The sequence below is a fragment of the Pipra filicauda genome, unplaced genomic scaffold, assembly GCF_003945595.2.
Source record: "Pipra filicauda isolate LSUMZ 115617 unplaced genomic scaffold, ASM394559v2 scaffold397_size650280_pilon, whole genome shotgun sequence".
Classification (NCBI taxonomy): domain Eukaryota; kingdom Metazoa; phylum Chordata; class Aves; order Passeriformes; family Pipridae; genus Pipra; species Pipra filicauda.
This window is the reverse complement of record NW_024104528.1, coordinates 311,874-334,245: the sequence shown is the minus strand read 5'-3', so window position 1 is coordinate 334,245 and position 22,372 is coordinate 311,874. Positions and strand designations below refer to the sequence as shown.

Sequence of the window (22,372 nt, the reverse complement as noted above, 5' to 3'; positions counted from 1 at the left end):
TAAAGGCCTTTTTTAAAAAAATTTCCTGTGAATATCTGCATGTTTGTCACTCAGTCTAGTGAAGTGAAACCAACCAAAGTACATCCCAGTACCTTTGTCATTCAAGAATGCAGATAGTCTCTGGCATCTTTTCAAGAGGAGGTCTAGTGTCAGTTGAAAGGTAGAAAAGTAACTTGGCATTGGGTGACTTAGCTCGGGCAGGCCAAATCCTCTCTTAGGGTAAACCAAAGTTACTGAAAACATTTTAATAGAAATACCCTGCTCTACCAGTGATCTACCATCTCGCCCTTTATACAGTAAATTGTACAGTGGTGTAGCAGTGGATATGAAAAAATTCTTCCCATTACTTCTGGCAAATAGCTCCGTCTTAAACTATTTTCTGGCATTAGCAATATTCATGGTTTACTATGGGAAATGAGTCCAGTCAACATTTCAGTATTGATTACTTCTCTGGAAGCTCTTTCATGTCTTTATAGTTCGTTAGTGCTTATTTGGTTGAAGTTTAGCCTGGTTTTAAACTTCTGTTAACAATATTCCAGTTTCTAAAGCCATCCTTTTATTCAGATACATTGTAGCTCTGAAGCCAGAGAGCCTTGGGAACAGTAAAGGAGCGAGTAGGGTCTCTGAAACAGGGCAGTTTAATTTTTTTAATAATGTAAAGGACTGTAACAGCATAACAGGTAAGGAACACATTTCCTCTTGTGTGGTGCTTCTTAAAGGTTCTTTGAGAATGGTATTTTATTTTCAAAAAGCTTTAACAAATTTTTCTTAGCTTGGAAGCATTGGGGAGATATAAAAATTACTAAAAATAGTCCCTGGTCAAGCCTACAAGGGGCTGCTGGGGAAGAATCAGAGTTAACAATACTGAGTTTCATCTATGAGTAAGAAAACTATTTTCCTTACAGGACTTGCCTAAAAGAAAAAAAAAAAAAAAGGTGGGCAGCAGGAGCCCTGTGTCAGATTTTGTTATACATTTACCATGATGGACTCTAAATGAGAGCAGCTTGGGACTTTCCAACAAATAGGAGAAAAAGTAACTGTCTGTCTAAGAAAACAGTCAAAGTAGGAGTGTTATTTGAAGCTCTTCAGTGCTGTAACGTGGCAAGCCAACAAGGCACTCTCAGTGTTTGCAAGAGCTCTCCTGGCAGACCAAAGGTTTCCTGGAAAAAGCTGATGGTGTGGCACAAAGGATCACAACAATTCTACCTGCTGGCTGACAACAAAAGGAAGAAATGGAGGCTGTATCTTAACCTTCGGGCTAGTTCTAGGATATGAGGTATACAAACATCAGCACAAAATACACAAAGATGCTGCCAGAGAGGAAAGATTACTTAAAGTAGTAGTGAAAGAAAAAAACATTCTCTTGTGTCGAGACCAATGTCTCTGCTAGATGGAACATTACTTTAGATCTAAAAAACATTAATATTATTTAAAAAGAAAATTTCCTACTGACAGACATCACCTCTGACTGGAGATGTTTACGTGCTGAGGGCTGTGCCAGCCAAAGAGCCTGAAGGAACCCATTCAGAATGGCTCTTTCACTCGAGCAAGGCCAGGTAGTTGAATACTAACTTAAAAGCTGTAGGGCATTTTAGCTTTTTTTCCTGATCAAATTTAGAACTATTTTCTATCTAAAAGCAATTCCCTTGACATCTGCAGGATTAGCCAAATGGTTTACTGTGTAAAACCACTATCATTAATGATATGCTGTTTCAGGAGAGAATCCCAAAAATTTGTTTATTATAACCAAAACTTACACTGGCACTACAATGAAGTAGATTGTCATGATACAGGCAGCACAGGAAATCCTGCTTCACTGCTGTATGTTTTAGAAAATGCAATTCTTTAAATCTGAAGTTGGCTACATTTTATGGTGCTTGTATGATCTTTCAGAGTTCTTAATGTTATTTTATCTTCCAGTCATGGGTGGATATTATGCTTTAGACGTAGCTCAGGGGAAATGAAGAGGACTGTTCAGAAAGCTGAACCAACAGAAACAAGATGTCTCCAGGGTTTTTTCTGTATGGGAGACATTTATCACTGCCTCAAATGTTCGTATTTTTCATTGCTTGTAAGTGAATATTAATCTGGATTTCCCCTCTCCAGAACAGTCTTTAATTTGCTTCCCATGCAGAGACAGGCATTTCCTTGTGGGTCATATTTCAGGATGTTTGTATTTCTACATGGACTATAAGAAGGCAGTCACAATGCAGGGCAAGGACATACTGTGTTTTGCTGCAGGAGGCGATACAGGGAATATGGATATACTTAAAGGTGTATTTCTCTAAAACCTTCTTCACCATGAAGTCATTTTGCCTGTAAGTATTAACACAGGTTGTTTACCTGATCTTGGTATTATATTTTTGAAGTTATATAATAGCTTACATCTTAAAAATTTAAAGCATTTTATTTGCATTTTGACTGAAGTGTCTCATTGCATTTCAAAAGGTTTGAAGCAATCAAATCTCTTAACACCAGACATATAAAAATCTGAGAGGGTATAATCATGGAATTGGCATTATCTATTTTGAATTAGACATAACTTATTTAAAATGTTTTCTGTTGAAAAGACAGTTAAATGTAGCAGTTAAAAACTTTTTCCCAAAAAATGCAGTGAAATAGCACAACTGTAACCTCATGGGTGTTTGTCTTCTCACCTGCAAATCTTGACTTTTACTGACATCCAGAGGAGACTTTTATCCTGTCATAGGTTTTTGGAACATTGTTTTGTAATGATTGCATAGTTTGTCAGTCGAGGTGACTCTGTCAGTTACACTGAACAGAATAATACATTGCCTTTCATTGCAACCCTGGGCATGTGCCTCTACTATTGGCACTAGCAAATTTACTTTGTGTGTAGTCATTTTTAGTTTTGGAAATTGCTTTTTAGTCCTTTTTTTTTTTGTAGGCATTAGTTGAAAAACCTAGAAGTAAATTTTTATAACAGTCGATCACGGCGTTTGTACAATAAATCTTTCTCCCAAAAAGGCAAAAATTGCTAAGGTTTCCCTAAAAAAACCTCCAAATGTACAGGCAGAAATGTTCTGCAGAGACCTCCAGTGGGCCTAAGTTTTCAGAGGGTCATTCTCATTTACAGCCAGGAACAGAAGGTGTGGAAGTCTATAGCTTTAGTTAATGTGTCAGAGGTAAAATTTTGTGTGTAACCCACCCCATTTCTGAGCACTGATCCTGACAGTGCTCATTTCTGAGCACCGATCCATGTTTACTTTTGGCACCATGGGGTAAATCACTGAAGAAACAGAAGCAAAGGAAAGCCCTTAAATCTCTCAGTCCAGCCAGGGAGCTCAGCAAGAACTAGAGAACAGCACTTGCAATCCATCCCATTTTCCCAGGAGAAACTCTGCAGCTTCAATGGCACACATGGGTCTGTGTAACCTCCTTGTAGCTATAGACAGCTTCCAGCCAAGATTTGATTTTGCAAAGAATTTTAGGGTAAGAAAAAGAGAAACTTTTGAAAAGACATTGTATTAAGAATATTACAGACTTGCAAGTTATTACAATTTCCGTAGTATTATTATTGTATTTTCTGCATGGACTTCAAACTCTCTAGGCCAAGCTATGCCAGTTTTACATGGGACTCTTCACACTGGCAAAGCAGTGTCAGAACCATATGTGGATGCAGTATTCCTAGGTTACAGGTGTTGTGTCTAGCGCAAAAGAAAGGGCAAAATGAAGTTCAGATGCCAGCTCTCACCATTTCTCGGCAAATGATACCTTTGACTTATATAACTGTATAATATTTATTATTTTTTATTTTATTATTACATTATAATAAATATAGCATAGCATATAACATATAATTTAATCTACAACAAAATATTATGTGTAATAACTATTATAATTATATATATAGTTTATTAGATATTTTCCTATGGTTATTTTATATAGTTAAATCATCAATATGAAAATTAACACTTGTAAGGTATTTGCTATTTTCTCAGCAGCAACCGTGTGTGCAGTGAAATGCTGCTCAGCAGCAAGCAAAGTGAAAGGAATTAGCTTCAATATTTTTGTTCTCTTTAATATCTTGGTGGAAGAAATCATCAGGATGGCTTCTACAAATAAAAGAAATTCTGCAGGTACCAATTTTTATTTTTTTTTTACTAAGATTTGTCAGTAGTAAGGCTGAATTTGGTTTCAATCCGTTCTTGTCAATCTATACCATTCTCTTTGCCGTCCAGCTGTCAAGGATTTTGTGGCAAACAGTAGATGAAAAACAGGGGGAAATAGCATACTAGGAAATTTTGAGATCTCATCTGGACGTACACTTTGTGATCATTGTGTCCCTCTACTTCCTTCCTTAAAGGAACTGTCTTACATGCAGTGTTTCCCTTCATAGCAGGATTTTTCTTGTCCCTGAAAAAGACATTGAACTGATATTTGTTAAAAATTTTAAAATCCTTAAAAATTAACTAAGAACTGGAAGGTACAGTCAGTATCTCCAAGGCACTGGTGATGAAGCCTTGCCTCCATTTAAGACCACAAAGTTTTTCATGTTAAATTTCCCAGAAGTTATGCATATTGCCTGCTGTTCTTTACTAGAAGATCCAAACTGAGGTTACCTGTGTTCCTTTCAGTCACTGGTTTCTTAAAAAATCTTAATATACCACACATGGTTTATGTGCTTTTTACATCCTTAAAAAATTGAATGAGATTGTCACTCCTTTTGTTGTGTTAAAGTGAATTTGGATCAGAAATCCGCCAGTGATTAAAAAATGTGAATCTTAAACCATAACTGGTCACAAAGTATGAAGGATCATGAACAAATACATTTAAGTATTTTCCCCACAAGGTTTTAGCTCAAACTTTACTTGTATAACTTTTTCCTGTTGTGACATCACAACAGAATGCCATCTATGAATTGCATTAGGGGTACCTTTACTGTCTTTCAGATCACTAATTATAAAGTTAAATAAGACCAGACTCCAAATTTAAATAAAACCATTTAAAGAAGACAGAGGCTTATGATATCTTCTGAGCCTTCTACATTTTCACTATCATTTGCTTACAGTTTGGGCTGGTTGTCAGCCATAAAATTAATATCAGGGAAACAGGGCCTGGCCCTGTGTTTTATAGCCTTGATTTGTATTTCTCTTCTCTAATTGTAATATGGTTTATGGCCATCTGAGCACAGAAACCCAGCCTTCAGCAACAATTTCCAGTTCAAGCAGGTCTTCGTAAGAGATTAATTGGCAACAAATTAAGTAATGGTGCTGTTCATTTCTTTTTGATTAGGGAGAATTCAAAATACATTTTGCCCTGAAGGTGGAGTCTGCAAGCATGGATTCCTCATCAAATCACCACCTCTTCAACTTTTCAGCTCACAGGTATACCCACACAGATTAGTCATATTTCAGCAATCCTTCAACAAGCAGCCGTTATATCTGCTATCCTGAATTTTAACGACAAACAAATTGCTTTCTCTTTGGCAGAATTCCTGGAAAAGGCGTCTTTTCATCCTGTCCAAATCCAGCAAGGGGAATTACATCCTGAAGTATCTAAAAGGCCAACATGTAAAAGGCTCCATAGCTGTTGATCAGTATGTGACTCAAATGCATCACCTTTTTTATTTTAAGTCATGTATCAACACTATTCAATGGCCACTGGTTGTACAGACACTTTTTCTTGACTTAGGTTCTTGATTCAAATCTCACGGAAGTCAAGAAAAGAGTCCTGCAGGCTTTTGTAGGCTTTGGGTGCAGCTTACAGTAGGTAGAAGTAAAAATCCTCAATTGCTTTATTAAAATTTAATACATTTATGTGAGTGATCATGGTGATGTCGTATCTGCAAACCAAACATCTTGGCTCCATGACCCTAAAGGCTGTATTCCTGTAGCAGAAGATATTTTATCTCCTGTGAGGACAGTGCTATGCATTCATTCACATGTGAATAAGGACTGGCTATGCTCCTCTTACCTGTGTCACACAACCTTTCCCTACTTACAGCTTCACAAAGGTGCTTTGCAGGCTGTGCAGAGGTCTCCTGACTTTCATGTGGCCCTTTGGGCTGGTGCTGGTGCCCCACTGCCTCTTACTCCATCAAGAAATTGCTCTGCTTGGCTCGTTTGGGTTGGTCATTTCATTCCTCTCAGCATAGTGCCCGCTGCAGCAAGACTGGGTGTCACTGGCTTTGTACCAGCACCCTTTACCATGTCACAGATGGTGTGAGATACTTGGAAGTGAATCAGAAAATGCAAAGATTTTACCTGTCAGACCTGGAGCTTAATACTCTAGGCTCCTGGAATTGTTCGGCATGGAGGTCCCTGAACAACATTGCTGTTGTGCTTCTTCCGTTAAGTGGATTTACTTTGTGAAGCTTTCAAAAATATTGCAGCTTGCTCAGTGGTATGTGGTTACATTATTACCATCATTATTGTTGTTATTGTTTTTATTAACTTCTTGGAAGTTAATGGAAGTAATGCTTCAAGTATCCATTAAAAGTACTTCTGTTCCTTTTCCCCTCCATTAAAACACTATTAATATACAATTAATTTCAAATCAAATTTATTGTTTTATAGTGGTTAAAAAACTTCTTCAAGAAATTTTTCTTACTATCATTTATTTTCAAGGTTCTGTGTTAGACTAACAGCCTGCTTTTCCAGAAATGAGGATCCAAAATCCAAATCTTTGCAAAAGTTGATTTAATTCTTTTTTGCTTGGAAGTTTTCTTCACTGAAAGGCCATCAATTTTGAATATTTGTGCTTATTTTCTTGAGCTTTTTTTCTGTGGAAAAATGTTTATCTTTTCCCATGCAGATCTCATCATACTATGCTGTGCTCAGAGTAAAATATGCACGTACACACATATACGTGTGTGTGTATTTGTACATATGTATGTATAGCTATATAGGATGTTTCATATGCTTATCTTAACAGAATCTTAAGTATTGAAGTTGGCATAAGAAATTTTGAAATTATGGAAACGGTGAGGAAGATGTTTAAATGCCTTCCTGAGCAGGTGATGTCCATCAGTACTGGAAACAGATGTTACTACCTCATTGGGGACAGCAGGTAGGCATAGATGTGCAAATGCAGTATGACATTACAGTTAAGACAATGGAACACTAAGCTGCTGCCCCAAGGCAAGGTCCTGCTCCTTCACAGTCGCTCCCTTCCCTTCATGTGTCTTAGCTACATGGGATGAAATGATTCAGCTGTTTGATCCAACAGAAAACAGCTCTTTTCTATGTAATTTCCCCCCTCCCCCTGTGGCTGACTTAATTTTTTACTGGTTCAGACAGGTGAGCTAAACCTTCCCTGCAGCCACACTGTTACATCCAATACCTGAAAGTAGTGGGAACACAGGGTTGGGAGTGGGGATAGCAGTGGTGGTACATCAGTGTGGCAGCACCATTTCAAACTGTACCAGTTAAAGATCAAGAAAGAGCACAGAGACCTTTGTCTTCTCACCTAGCATATCCTGGGACTTAGAAAAGCTTCTGCTCCTTATGGATAAATTGCAGGAAATAATATTGCCTGAAGAGTAGGCTATTAATCAAGGGAAACAGATTGAAGGCAAAAGTTCTCCCAAGGGAAAACACCTCCCAGAAGTACTGACTAGGGCCTTTGCTGCAGCAGGGTGGCATGGTCTCTGCTTTCCCAGGCTGCAGTTCAGTCCTCAGCAGGGGCAGAAACTGCTTCTGTCAAGGTGATGAGCCAAAGCTCAGTTAGGCGAGGGAGGATGTTTGTCACACTGCTCCTATGCTGCTGGTTCTCAGCTTCTCCTCTTCAGGTTCCCAGTCACGAGTGTATCAGGGGGTTTTTTTGCCTTTATGTAGAAGAGCAGCTGATGTGTGAAATTCTGATAAGCACAGAAGAAAAACACATACCTGAGTGTTACTTGAGTGTGCCACCCAACACCTTCCCCCGAGGCTCTGCTCTCACACCCCTTGCTCAGTGGGAAGCATTCCAGAATTAATCCAACTAAATACACTGCAAGCATGAAACAGGGCTTCAAGGGTCCTTCCATGGCATGTTTCTCATCCTCCTCATCCAAACGCATTCCCAAGCCTTGTTAACTCTCTTTGTGGCAGGACTCAGCGGAGCAGCCTCACACACAGTAAAGAAAGCAGCAAGCACCATCCCACATCGCCATGTCTCTTGCACACAGACACACAGCCCCCCTGCAAAACTTTTAGTTCCCAACCTTGGGCTGAACCTCTCTGAGGTCAAACTTTGCCATCTGGCTATGACCACCCGAGCAGTCTCTTAAAAAAAAGGTGCAGTTATTTTTAGCCCCTTAGGAAGAAGTGTGTAGACAAATGGATTTTCCTTGTGTGTTACCTGTCAATAAGTTTTCATTTCTTATGTTCCAACCTACAGGCAGGAAACAGAGGACTGGGTGACTCTGATATCTTCAGTCTGCAGGGAGGACAAACAAGGTGGATGCTGCCCTCAGGTGACATTTTACTGTACTTGATTTTAGGGAAAAAAAGGATGTTTCTATTTCCATTAGAAAACTGCAAAGGAATTTACCTGATTTTTGCCCTGAAACTTGGCTCTGGCCTTGATTATTCAGAATTTTCATTCATTCATTTTCCGTATAAATCCTGTACCCTGGCCTTGTGCATTAAGCAGATATTGCACAGTCTGTCTGTGCTGGGATTGATTTTACATTGAAGGAATCTCTTTGAAGAGTAAGCCATATGGAAATTAGGAGATGATTGATATTACGCTTCAATGAACTGCACCTTTAATGCATTAGAGTGAAAACTTGTGTGTTATCCTCACCCTGTGTATTTTTGTTATATTTACGTGTTGTTTTACAAACCAAACCATATCTAGTCTGCCAATGTTATGAACCAGCTGGAAGCCTTGTTAGTTCAGTCTCAGGCCCAAGTTTTTGCACCTTTTCAGCCAGCCAGGCCTACCAGTTCAGACTTGGCACAAAGTTACTAACATCCCTGCAGCTTCCAGTCAGCTCAAAGTACCGGCAGGGCAAATTTATGTCTCTCTTAAAAATGCAATGTAGACAATTTCTCTAAGCCCTTAGAAGTAAAATGTGTACTAGTAGGATGTGTTGGTATGTTGTAGACCACACCTATCAGGTGCCTGTTTTCTTAGACTGCTGTTACCTTATTTCTAGAACCAAGATCTTCCAAATCCGGGAGTCAGAAGCCGGCCCTCCTCTTTGCCACTATTCTTAAATTCCATAGATATGACCAGTTTCACAGAAAGGCAAAGCTGCCAGAAGGTAAACAGATTAGCCATCCTTAATAATAAGTCTGTGCCTAGGGATGACTGTGAAATTTCATTTTTATGGTTGCTTTTTTACATCAAAAGTTCTTCAGATCTTCTGCAATGCATACCTGGGTGGTCTGTTCTGCTTTCTGGTGGGGGTTCCTGAGTAAGACCTGGGTGATAACATCAGAGGGTCCCCACGAAGGAAATTCTTTTGAGTAATATCTGCATGTAAGTAAAGGCAATGAGAAATTATATTCATTGGTTGTCTAAACTGACTGGCAAAGATTACGGGGCGTGAAGTAAGCCTCTGAAGATTTACTTTGACACACCTTGTCATGGCAAAGGCATGTGATGATTGTCTTGGCAACTTCTAGCCACATTCCTTCTGTTTTGTAATTGTGCTTTTCTTTGTCTCTCTCATTCCAGGCTTAGAGGGGAGTTCAGGTCCAGTTCCTCTGTGCCTTACAGATTTTTCCCTCAGTATTAAAATAGAAAGGAAGGAAAGTGCTGCTGCTGTTCTCAAGCAATTGCAGTCCCCATCCCCTGGTAACAGGGTGATGTAGCAGCCAAGGAATTGTTGGGTTTCTGTAGTCACAAAGCTGTGTGTAAATGGACCAGCTAGAGGAAGATGAATGCGGGTGAAGCACCTCCACTGTGTCTTTATGAGGAATCAACTTTTTTCTTTGGTATTCAGGAGAACGGTTGCTCAGAGGACAAGAACAGGCCTTATTCAGATCCTGGCCCTCATCAGGCTCAGTGTGACTCACCAAGAGGAGTGTTTCCCAGCCTGGTGAGCAGAAAAAAATCAAACAGCTCTTGTCTTGTTCAGTCTGCAGAAGTGATTACTGGCTTTTATCTCACCTGGGTATCTGTGACTATAGATTATCCACCTGCTTTCCCAGCACATTGAGTTGGTTTTCATTATGAAATTGCCTAGATATTTAGTCTGTTTTCTTGTTTAGCACTGAAAATAATCTTCTAAGAACTTGCTTGAAATACCCTGTTTGGTTTTGGAGGCAGATCCTCAGAGTTTCTGTGCAGCAACTGCAACTTTTGGCAGCTCTTACAAACTTGAAGAAAACTCAAAAGTTGCACTGACTGAGGATTTGACTCTACCACCACATTTCTCAGTTGCACCACAGTTGCTCCTAAATGGTTTATTTCTTCAGCCTTTGCCAGAAGCAATTGAGTCAATGTAACTGAACTACAAAACAAGGGCTTGCTAAATTGAGGCACACCTCAGAACTGACCTTCCTCAGCATAAATATGACTTCAAGTAATTTCACTTCCATATTTGGCAGGAATGTTTGGAAAGATAAAATATGAATGTTATCATGTATTATTGGCTAAATGTTTTGACCTGTGTTCCCTGAACAAGCGCCTGCAGCAGTTTTCCTCTGCCGTGGATTACTGCCTTTGCAGCAGAGCCAAGAGGACAGAAGGCACAACGAAGACTTATCACACCAGTTTGCAGTTTAAACCCATCTTTTATTGACAGTTTATGCACTAGACTATGATCTGGAGTAGCTAAGATACAGGGCAAAGACTCCGTTCTGCTATCACAGCTAACAGGGTGGTAAATCACACTGAAATCACCACCCTTGTATATAGGCTGACAGCAATATGTATGAGATAATACAGCTAAATTTAGTGCAAAGAAGTGAAAATAGCTGAAACTACATTGCCATGCCATGGCAGTCAGCATAGCTCAGCTGATGCACAGTACTTTATAAAGCTGCAGTAATTCAGTTGTGATTCTGAGCTCTGAAATGCATTGAGTTAATCCTTGGTCTGATTTTAACTAGTTCTTCTCCAGGTGCATACCAAGGGGCTCTTTGTGTCTCTTTCTTATGCATGCCTTTTCTGTCTTATTCATTAATTCTTCTCATACTTACGATGCCTGAGATGGCATATATTATTTGCAGCTGTTCTGACTAAGACAGATTGACCATGACGGTTCAAAAAAGGAATTTGGATTTTACCTTTCTGGCCTAAGCAGAGGGAATAGCAGGAAGCTCATATTTCTGTTTTGGCATGTGTGAAAATAAATAACCTTGTTGTACAGAGAACAAGAAACAAAAATATTTGTTCATTCGATAAAAATATTCCACTTGCCTCATAAGTTTAGCATCTGCTAACATCTCCAGACCTATTCTCTGCTCAGTGACATCAAGACAACTGACTTCCTGATTAATCCCTTGTATTTACTTCCTTTTAGAAGTATGACTTCCCATTCCAAACATCTGTATTTGTATCTGATGTATTTTGCTGTTTATCGGTGGTTCCCTCATCCAGGCCCAGATCTCGAGGACACTTTGTTCAGTAGTCGTTACTCATGCAAATGTGCCTCTCCATGTCAGTGAGTCTAGTCCTGCTGGCAGGGACCCTGGAGAGGTCTGGGGACCTGGCTCCTTTTCAACCCACACTTTGAAGCTACCAAACCACATCTGACTCAGCAATTCAGCTTCAGCTGTTTTGATACACACCTTTCAATATCTAAAATACATCAAAATAAAGAGCCCTGACTTACACCACCCTGTACCTAGGCACCCCTGTTGGGATCTGTTACACATATCTGATTTTCTGAAAGAGAGGTTCCTCTGTCTAAGGGCAATACATAACTTTCCCTAAGGAGCTTATAGGTAACAATTACTCAGTTGTTCTCCAGGTATCATTTCCACCCTGTGCTACAGCCAATTTTCTCTACAGTGTACTTTCTCTCTAATGTAAATCCATATTATGGTTCAACAGACACTTAAAGGACTTGTCTAGCTGTTCAGCTGAGAAAAACTGTACACTGAGGCTGACTGCACTGCCCTGCTGGTAAGAGACCTGGAGGAACGGAGATGTTGATGAACTGCTTTAGGGAAGCACAGGACTGCTGCAGTGTATCCTTCTTCTTCCCATTATCCCTGTAATCTGTGATGGTGCCAAGGAGAAACACTATGCAGTTGGCAAAAGATAGCCACTGTCAGTGACTGAAAGCTCAGTTTGGAAAGCTGATGAGTGCTGTCTGCTCTTTGAGATTTCTTAGGAATTGGAGAATCTCAAGACTTAATAAAATCATTTTCTCTTCTCCTTCTCCCCAAATGTTTACTTGCTTGATTGATCCAAAGCCCCTAAAAAGACACTAGGAAACTCATTCATGACTTCAGATCATGACCACAGAGCCAGTCTTGTTTCTGCTGTGGTTTTGTTCTGCACTTCTTGAAGGACCATTTGGAGGTTTGTTCTGACTCCTGCTGCGTGAGTTGCTTTTAATGTCATTCATACCAACACGGGAAAAAATACATTAATCATCCTTAATTTATATTCAATGCCAGTTTCTTCTCTTTATATGTAAGAAAGTAATTAGTTTAATTTACTTTTCCTTGAAAACAGTAATATATTCATGGCATATTTAGCAATTATTAAAACGATCACCATGGAAACCACAGATGTAAGTGTAGAGATAAAAAACAGTTGCATCACAAACATGGCATAGAGAATTGCATTGGGAGGCAGCTAAATACTAATTACCATACTCTTCACTATAGTTGAAGTCAACAAGGAGACATAAAAATAAATAATTTATCTTTGTGACTTAGAAAGGTAAACTTGATGAAGGGACTAACTTCTCCTTGACTTACCAAATTGCCTCAAACTTAATGTTTCTGGTATTTATGAAGACAGAATATCACTCAGGATACAAAGTGTTCAGTGTCAGATCTCCAGTCTTTTGGGCATCTTCTTGTTCATAGAGCAGTATGAGATAATAGATTTCTCATTAGTCAGGGAAATCCCAAATTCATTCTTGATAGCAGTTAAAAGCTGCTTACAAAGGACAAATATACCTCAATCAACTCCTAGATTTCCTACAGATTTTTTTCCTAGTGTAAGGACTGAATTGCAAATAAAAAATCTTTTCCATACAAGTGACCATAAATTCATCCAGATTCATACATGAAGTGTTTAACCCACTTCATTTTTAAACAAAATAACAGGCTGTGATCATGCAATCAGTTGCAACTGCCTGGTTACCACAAATCCATCTCTGAGAAGTATTAATACAAGTGACCAGTTTTGTCTGTGTGCATTGAATTTCAAAAATACAGGAAGGAGCACAAATATAGAAACCTTGTTTCTAAAACAGGCTTTCTCTGAGCATATCTTACTTCAAGAAGAAACATGTCTTCCTGTGTTTTCTGTGAATATGTGCTGATTCTATTACTTCTCCATGTAAATGGAAAAATACATGTTAATCTGTATAACTGATCCCTTTAAACACAAAACCATTCTTTTAGCAGGATAAAATTCTGGGAAGAAGTGAGGAAAATCTGCTGCCATCAGATACAGATGAAAACATCCAAAAGGATGAAGAAGATTATTACCAAACTCCCAGCAATATTTTAGCACAGGTAGTTTATCAGTTGTGAGTTCTGCTGGTTTGTTAACAGCTCCAAGGACACAGGAGACATTTAATGAGCCAAAGAGGAACTGGTATGAGGAAGCCCTTGTACCTTGCAAAAGGAATACATAGATAAAGCAGTAGGTAATAGAGCTTTCATTTATACAAGAAAAAATACACTAGACTCATTCAAAGGATCTTTCTGGTAGAAAGTGGCATTTTGACAAAAACATTGCTGATTTTGTTGAAAGTCCCCAAATTGACTGTTTCATTGTAAATGGCTTTTGACTATTGTATAACAGGGTGGGTGTTTTTTTTTTTTTTCCAAAAGTGAAAACTTCATTTAGAGAATATAACAGTGCATTAGTTTTATATATTTTAAAATATAATTCTGTTGAAGCATCAGTAAGCTTCATAAAATGAAGCAGTACATTTAAAACGCTGTGGTACGTTTTAGTATCTACATTTCACTGTGAAACAAGGGAGCAGAAAAAATCATTCTGGTAACTTTAAACAAATTTTGACAGCTAATTTGGGAGGCTAGTTCCTCTAAGTTTCCCATGTACTTAGTGGTCAAGAGACGCTAAGTGGTCAGTTTTCTGCAGAAGTCCCAGAGTCTCTCCCAAGACTGTACATCTGACTGAATAACATTACTAATATGATTTTGTTATGTAATCTAAGTGCTCTAAGTTAAGCACACACAAAGTACAAGTCTCTTTTTTCAGTCTGTTTACATTGAAATGTAACTTTTTTTGGGGGGGGGCGTAGTACTTTAGAATATAGCTGGTTACATCCTAGTCTGACTGTTAATAATACCACCATTAACTTGTAACTTTCAAATACCTTTGACTTATTTGGGGAAAGCCAATCTATATTAGCCGATGTGTTTAAACAGCACAAGCACTAAACAAACTAAGGAAATTAAGATTTTTTTTTTTCTGTAGGCAGAGCAATAATATTAACATCTCATGTTGTTATGTGTTTCTGACAGTGCGCTGCTGAAGTATCAAAGCCTGACCTTACAGCTGGAACTGATGTCTCTGTGCAAGAGAAACCAGTGCAAAACAACCCAGTAAAGGAGAACATTTATATGTCAATGAAATCACTGTAAGTAACAACTTCATTAAGGTTTGCAAATTAGGTGACATTTTAGGACAGATAGAGCTGACATCTGTGGTATTAAGATAACAAGGTCTAGATGCTGCATCTTGTTTGAATGAGTCCTTGTTTGGTCTTGGTTCAGATAATTCAGAACTCAGAGGAGTACTGGAGTACTCATCAAAAAGAAATTTAAGCTCACATTGCAAACTCATGCATTTAGACAGGCTCTCACTATAGGATGCAGTACTTTTTGTTGATTCATACTTTTTCTAGGTTTTCATGACCCAACAGTCCACCACTTTACTGAGACACTGCAGCCAACTTCCAACAACCTTTCGGACAGGTACTCTCCAAGCAGGCAGTGGTTAAAAGAGAAAAGTAGAGATGGGGCATTAGCTCCTTACTTTTCCATTAAGAAGTTATGTGAGTTCAGTCATCTCCTTCCTCACATTTGCCACTGAAAGAAGGGATTTGATGCTGTGTATTTTGAAGCTACAGTGTTTGGCACATCACAAAAAAAGACCTAAACTTTGTGTCACAGTATTAGTGCCACAAGGAAACTTTACAACCTCCACAATACAGCAATGAATACTAAAGAGAAGTGTGCCTACACAGTAAGGCCACACGTCCTGAGCCAGAGAACTGGTCAGTATCTCTTGGCTATGGCCTACCATCTAAAGACAGTCAGATCTTATGCCATATCATGGGAGGAAACTGGAAATGCAAACCCACTAACTAGTTTATTCCAACAGATTTATTCAAGCTTGTCTGTGTCTTTGGGAGCCCCCAGAGGGCATTACTATAAAATTATGTCATCCGAGTTAAAACATACCAAGAACAGCTTTTGGTACTATCCCCAGTCTTGTTTGGGGCATGGTGTGAAGTCAGCTCCAGGCATTATAAGGCTCATCAAAAAAAGCTAAAATGAGTTCAAGCATGTCTGAGTTATTGTATCTCCCAGGGGACAGCTTTACATCCCTGCAGAACCCACTACAGCCAAGGCCGACAATCTATACTCAGTTTCTTTGTCAAGGCATGCTGTTAGCTGGGATGTTTTCAGGCATAATAAATGGTTTTTATATATTGGCAAGGTTTATTTTGAGATTTATGGTCTGTTTTTAGAAGGACCGTTTATTTTACTTAGCTTTAATTCTGTCCACTGGATATTCTACAAGAACTTGTTATTCTTTGCTTTACTGATGACTGTTTGATCCAGCTTCAAACACCATAAGAGTCCCTGGAATGGTCAAACCACTTAATTTTTTATCATCATTTCTCTTCAGTAGGTTGCTGGATGAGAGATGCCAGCTCACGTGCAGACGTGATAGGCTCCCATCTCCTCCCAAATGCCAGGACAGCAGTGCATGTCCAAGAGACTTGGAAGCAAACAGAGACATAGGATTCCCAGAAAGCAGCACCAGCCCGCAGCCAACCCTCCAGAGAAGGCAAAATTCATTACCACTTTCAGTGGTTCAGTTGTCTATACTGCTCAGGTAAGTGTCTTCTTCATTTTGTTGCAGAGAAGACAGACGTGTCCATGGGTTTCAGCTGAGGTGCCAGTAGAGTGTGTGAAGCCTGTCAGCATTCAAGAGGCATCTGGATGATGCTTTTAGTCATATCATTTAATTTTATGTAGTCTGCAAGGAGTAGAGAGTTGAGCTCAATAATCCTTATGGGTCCCCCTTGAGATATTCTATAATTCTATGGTCTCTGGTGTTTTCTCTCACAGTCAAGTTACAGATGAGACCCAGCTGCAGAAGTTGGATATTTTTCTACCCCTGGCTGATATTAACAGTTACCTAAAATTTACTGAAGCAGCAGGACGAATATGGTAAGTCTGAATGTCTTGTGACAGTGCCTGTCAGATCTGAATAAGTGACAGTCAGGTACAGAAGTGTACAAGTATAGACATCCATGTACAGTTATGGAACTGCAGAACAGAGCAAGGTTAGTGCATGATGGTACTTGAGTGATTCCTTTCTGCTCTTTCTAACTCTTCATGTTCTTGAGTTTCTATTTCAACTGCTGTTGGAGAGGGCTCTATGGAATCAAGATCCCTTATCATACTGTGTAATATTTAGCGATAAAGTCCCACCACAAAAGCTATTCTTCTAATGTTGGTGTGAAATCACTTAATTACTGCTAGTTACTTTTACCTCTGAACCACAATGATGCTGTGTCTCAGAGATAAAGTGAGGGGATATAGCTGAGGTAGGGTAAAGACAGCCTCAAGCTGACTCGAGTTGGATGTGAGCAGAGAATTATCTCTGAATTAATCGCAGCAGTGGTTTGGTGCTAGGCAGGGATGTTATGGGCTATAGCATATGCATCCTCTTAGTAGTCTCACTGAAATTTAGTGTTCTCCCTAGACCTTCTATATCAGTGACTAGGATAAAGAGGATGGAGCAGAAAAAATGCTCAATGCATATTCCTGTCCTTCTTGTTCATCTTTCACTGTCACACAGGACTGAGAATGCTTCTTTTGCTACTGCTCTCATATTCACACCAATCAAGTGCACTGCATAGCAAGTCACTTCGTTTCAGTCACTGTCAGCAAGAAGAAAAAATACTATTGCAAAAGGGTCTGAAAATAACCTCAATAACTGAACTTACATCTAAATCTACACAGCCTTCTCAGCGGAAATTCATGTTTAAAGAACTGCGAGCTTGTTCTGGAAGGGAATAGAGCACCATGTCTGACTGTCAGGTCAACTAATCCTAAATAGCTTGTCATCAAGGATAGTCTGTCAGAGACCAGCAGGCAAAAGATCCTGGAATTTCCATAAGGGTCCCATCTGGACAGCAATGGATCCCTGATCCTGGCAGTTATAACATAGATAAAACAGATGATAATAGTTTTAATTTTATTCTCTTGGGATGACTTCAGAAATCATATCAGTCCAACATCAGGCTAAAACATCTACAGCAAATCTGGGCCACTGCTTTTAGACTGGAATCCCCAACTTTGGTGAGCTTGCTAGCACCAGTCTCACTTGTAACATGCTGCAGTGTCAGTGTCATGTGCTCTTTTAGGAGGATGCCCTTTGGATGGATGAAGCAGCTTAGTTTCAGCTAGAACCAGATCAAAAAGTTGCAAAGTCATTCCACCTGTATGTTATTTCCAGAGGGCAGTACCATAAATGCAATCCTGTTCAGCCATTACCATCTGTGAGCAGTGACTGGATATCCTGACTGTTTCCTTTCTTGCTACCCTCCACATACCACAGCATTTCACACTGGACTGGTCCTCACAGACTGGGATGTTTGTTTAACCACGGAGATCATGTAGTGGCTGTGAATGATCTGCAACCCCAGGGTGTGGAAGAGGCTTACTTCTTCATCAGCAGGTCCACAAGAAAGGAGGTAAGCTTGACTAACCTGAAGGTAATAGTCAGAGGTATCATGGCAAATGAGAAAGCAATTTCCTTTTTGCATTTCAAGAGGCTCTATTCAAACCAGTTTACTCTGGTTTAAGTTTGGCATGAATAACTTCAGCACCAAACAGCTCCTCGGCATCATTCTGATGTGGCAACTCTTATCCCTGGGCTATATGGGGAATGCAAGTCAGCACAGTGGTGTTGGAGGACTTGATCTAGAAGAGCTTGAGCAACTCAAAGAGATTCTACTGGGCAACCATAAATTAGTTACCCAGTATGTTTTGGCCAAGGCCTAGGAATTGCAAACTTTGGGAAATAAACAATTGCCTCTGGTCGATGTATAGTTGCTTATAGTGGTTTTGGGTATTGAGGGCAGAGCCTTAGACTCCTACCTCCTATTGCTTATCAAGTGCTATGCATCTCCCTGTGTGATACCATGTTTTTTGAAGAAAGTGGGAGATTTCTAAGAGGTTCCTTAACTCCACTGTGATCTACTACATGTGTTTCTGACAGGTGGACTCCTATTTCAGTATAAAGGTTCATGACCCATACCTGAACACATTCATATTTGAATTTTGCGGAGAAGGTTGAGGTCATCAGAGGCTGTTTCCATCTAAAGAAAAAAAAGCCAGTCTCAGCAAGGAAAAAAGTACTCATCTCTCTTAGTAGGAAATTTCTATTTAACTAGTTAAAATACAAGTCAGATACACAGATGCACAAATGTTGATCAGATAAAACAAGCTACAAAAATGTCCCTTTCTTTTCTCTTTTTTAAGGTGAAACTTACTGTATGTAGGATTCCACAGTCAGATATCTTCCATGCTAAAGGCTGCTCATGTTCCTGAAAAAAAAAGACCTCAGTGATTAAGTAAGTACCAAAGCTCAGGCAAAAGATCAGGGAGAAGAATGTGTTACACAGTGTATGGAGATAACCTTTACCTTCTTGAGCTTCCAGGCATCTTTTGTTGCTGAAGTAAAAAGAACAGAGAATGTCGATTTCATTTTATGTCCTAATAACTTATTTTTTGGCATGAATGGCATGTATTTGGCTTCTATTTCATGTTGGCATGTGTTTCTGCATCTGTTTACATGAAAAAAAAAAGAGAGGGTCAAATAATTTACATGACCTTTGCGCTGTGTGTACTTTGCATTTCAGCAGAAAGTACTGGTTCATGCCTGGCCTCATCTCTTTACACTGAGTTACATTGACTTATACTGAACTCCTAGTCAGTTAGGGGTGTGGAAACACCAGGCATTTGGGAGAAAGCCATGTTTTTCCTAGATTCCCTTTAGCCACAGAAAGGCACAAGGAAGCTGAGAGCTGTAGTTTTGGAGGGAAGGCTGGTGTTGTGTAGTGATTCAGTGGGGCCTCCTTTCGTGTTATGCCACTCTTATGTTACAATCACACGAATACATTCAAGGGATGACAGGAAACAGAGCTGGTTAGAGAAAAGGAATGTGCCTGGAGCACCTTTAGGTTCCAAATTGGCACCCAAAATAAGCCCTAAGTGAAAAATGAATTAACGGATTTGGGAGAGAGAAGGGCTGCCCTGCTCTTTGAAAGTATTGCTGGTAAAGACAGCTGGGAAAACCAGAGAGAGAAGTCATGTATCCAAAGGCATGTGCTCTCAGCCCAATGCAAACGAGTTCACTGAAATTGTTTTGGTGCTGCCTAGTACTGCCACAGGGATGCCAGTGGCACCGCAGATTTCCAGAGCAAAGTACTCATTTGTTTCCCAAACAAAGATATTTCATGTAAATATTTTTTTTTGTGGCTATGTCCTCCTTCCATTGCTACCACAGGAACAAGAACAATTTTCAGGTAATATCACATCAAAAGAAACCAGATAAGCAGGGGTGTCTTTGGTGGATGCTAAAAGGGAGTTTTGTCCTGTCTTACAGTGACCTCTGTTGCTTACAGAGCCATGGTGTGACATGGCCTGTATGTATGACACATACCTGTGCTCTGTATGAACACGTACACATTGGCATATCCATGTTTGTGTGGGCTCTATTTACACACATATATATTGCTGTAAAATAGGTCGTGTTGATACACAATAGTGTGGCAACAAACGGAATCACTGGGTTTGAGTACAGATAATTTTATCTTGCCAGATACAACCAAAATAACTCCTGGGTTTAGCAGGCACGGGATTATTGATATTAAGAGATTTATATAAGCTTTGACTAAGGTGGATTTGGCTCAAAGGCAGTATTTGTCCAGCTTCCAATTGAATTAGGCCAAGTCAGCTACTACAGTAAGAAATTACACTCACTAAAAATCAGCATTGGTGCCACTTACTGCAGTAGTAAATTTGACAAATGTGCTTTGTCTATCCAGTCTGGACTTTTAAAAAAATCGTTAGACAATTTTATTTAGCTGAAGATGAAAAGTGTCAAGTAACTCAAAACGAGCAAACACAAACATATATACAATCTGTTCAGACTCAGCTCCTGTTCAAAAGATTAATTTCCAGACTGAATGTTTTCACAGCCTGTGTCTTCTGCTTTTGAGATAAGAGTGTTCAGGACATGCTTGTTTCTCAAGGTGGGAAAGGATCATGTTTTGATATTTCTGTTTCAGTTCAAAGGCCTGTTTGTGCTGAATTCTGAATAAAGGCAGAGGGAAACCCCAGTTCTGGAGCTACAGAGGCTGAAAATGGAAGAAGAGACATGGAGGAAGAAGGAGTTCTTCTCCAAAGCTGCTATGGGACTCCTTTGCTCTGCACTGCTTCTTTGAGTACAGCAAATCCATTTCTGCCTAAGGAATCTCTGAAGGATTGGAGGGCTGGCTATCATTATACAGGGCTTCTTCCAGCTCTGTAACTGTGTCAGCCTGCTAGGACAGTCGTCATGGCCTGAACCCTAAAATCACAGATCGTCTAGTTCAAGAGTATTCACCAGGACGTCATCCTCAGTCTTTCCTGGCCAAGATTTGCCTAAGTTCTTCTTCTGAACTTTAGAAAAGGAAAGTCCAAACCTTCTTGTGTTGTTCCAAGACTCATCTCTCTAAAATTAGGAAGTTTTTTCTACTGTTTATCCTAGACATTTTTTTCAGAAAGTTAACCTGATTTTTCTTGCCTTGTTTTCAGTGGGCATGGGGAATATTTGGATTTCCCCTCTCTCCAGAGGAATCTTCACTGTGGAAGGTGTTTTTTTTCTGCCTGTTCTCCCTACTCTTTTTCTTAGTATCCTGCAGTCTTTCATCATTTTTTCAAACAGTTTCTGCAAGTGGTCATATGTCACTGAACTGCGAGACAAATACCTTGTGTTTCCAGTTATAGATGAACAAAGGAGGTGAGAAATTGAAATTCAAAGAATTTCTTCAAAAAGAAATTCAAAGCCATGGAGCAATTTTCTAGAACTTCACAGGAAAACATTTCCAAAAAGAGGTGAACTAGTGAAGAAGCTCCCGTGTGGTGGTGGGAGAAGAGCCCCTCCATATAACCTGCAAGAGGCATTGCTGTTGAAGCAGTTGAGCACTGCATGGTGCACCTGTCAGCTATGGAAAAATGTTGCTTTTGGACAAAAATAGGATTTGGGTAGTTAAGTCCAGAATATTTCAGAAAACCTGGGGGGATTACTTCTGTACTTCAGTAAACAGTTACTGATGTGTTACTCCATAATTGATCGATATGTCAGCTTGCACAATGCTAAATGCAGATAATTAATGTCACATGTTGGCTGATTCCTAACACTTACAGAGATACAATATGGAAATGACATTGGTACAGTAAATTCTGGTAGAGTGTATGAAGTTGTATGCCCACATATGATTAATAAATATGTTAACACTTAGAACACATTGTAGGCTGCAAAATACCTCGCTTTCTCCTAACACAGCCCCTCTTTGTCCTCCAAAGACCACCTGTAACTTCCCAATAACCTGAAGCTGAGTCACTAAACAGCCCTTTTTAAAAAAGCTACACTTAAAAAAAGATCAACCTCATTCTGGAACACTTTTTGCAATGCGAAAATTTAGCAAATTCTGCTAAATCTCTTGGCTGCTTCTAGAATCAACAGCAAAGGGAAATGATTTCATGCATGGTACTACCCAGTGCTCACTTTTAGTCCTGAAACACCTGAAGGGAATGTCTTTAAACCCATGCCATCTGAGGGGTAACTGGTCATTTTTTAGATCACCTATAGGTATTGGAAATATGCTGTGTAAACACACACTCCTAAAGGAATAGGTGCTATCGTAACTTCTTGGTGCATCAAGAAGCTGCTTGTTCTGTGGTGTCAAAATCATTTCTTATCTGGTCTCCAGGTAAGTTTTGGATTATTCAGGATTTCTGAA

The 22,372-nt window shown here is 39.5% G+C and overlaps 1 protein-coding gene across 1 annotated transcript; it reads left to right on the top strand.

Moving 5' to 3' along the window:
• The first annotated feature begins 4,069 nt into the window (after positions 1-4,069).
• Positions 4,070-18,914, top strand: PLEKHS1 (pleckstrin homology domain containing S1). Its single transcript, XM_027740034.2, has 13 exons — positions 4,070-4,100; positions 5,257-5,348; positions 5,454-5,560; positions 6,898-7,032; positions 8,344-8,419; positions 9,107-9,214; positions 9,899-9,994; positions 13,488-13,601; positions 14,583-14,698; positions 15,976-16,185; positions 16,422-16,523; positions 17,920-18,055; positions 18,846-18,914. The coding sequence occupies exons 1-13, from the start codon at positions 4,070-4,072 to the stop codon at positions 18,912-18,914; spliced, it is 1,392 nt and encodes a 463-aa protein (XP_027595835.1).
• Positions 18,915-22,372: the final 3,458 nt, after the last annotated feature.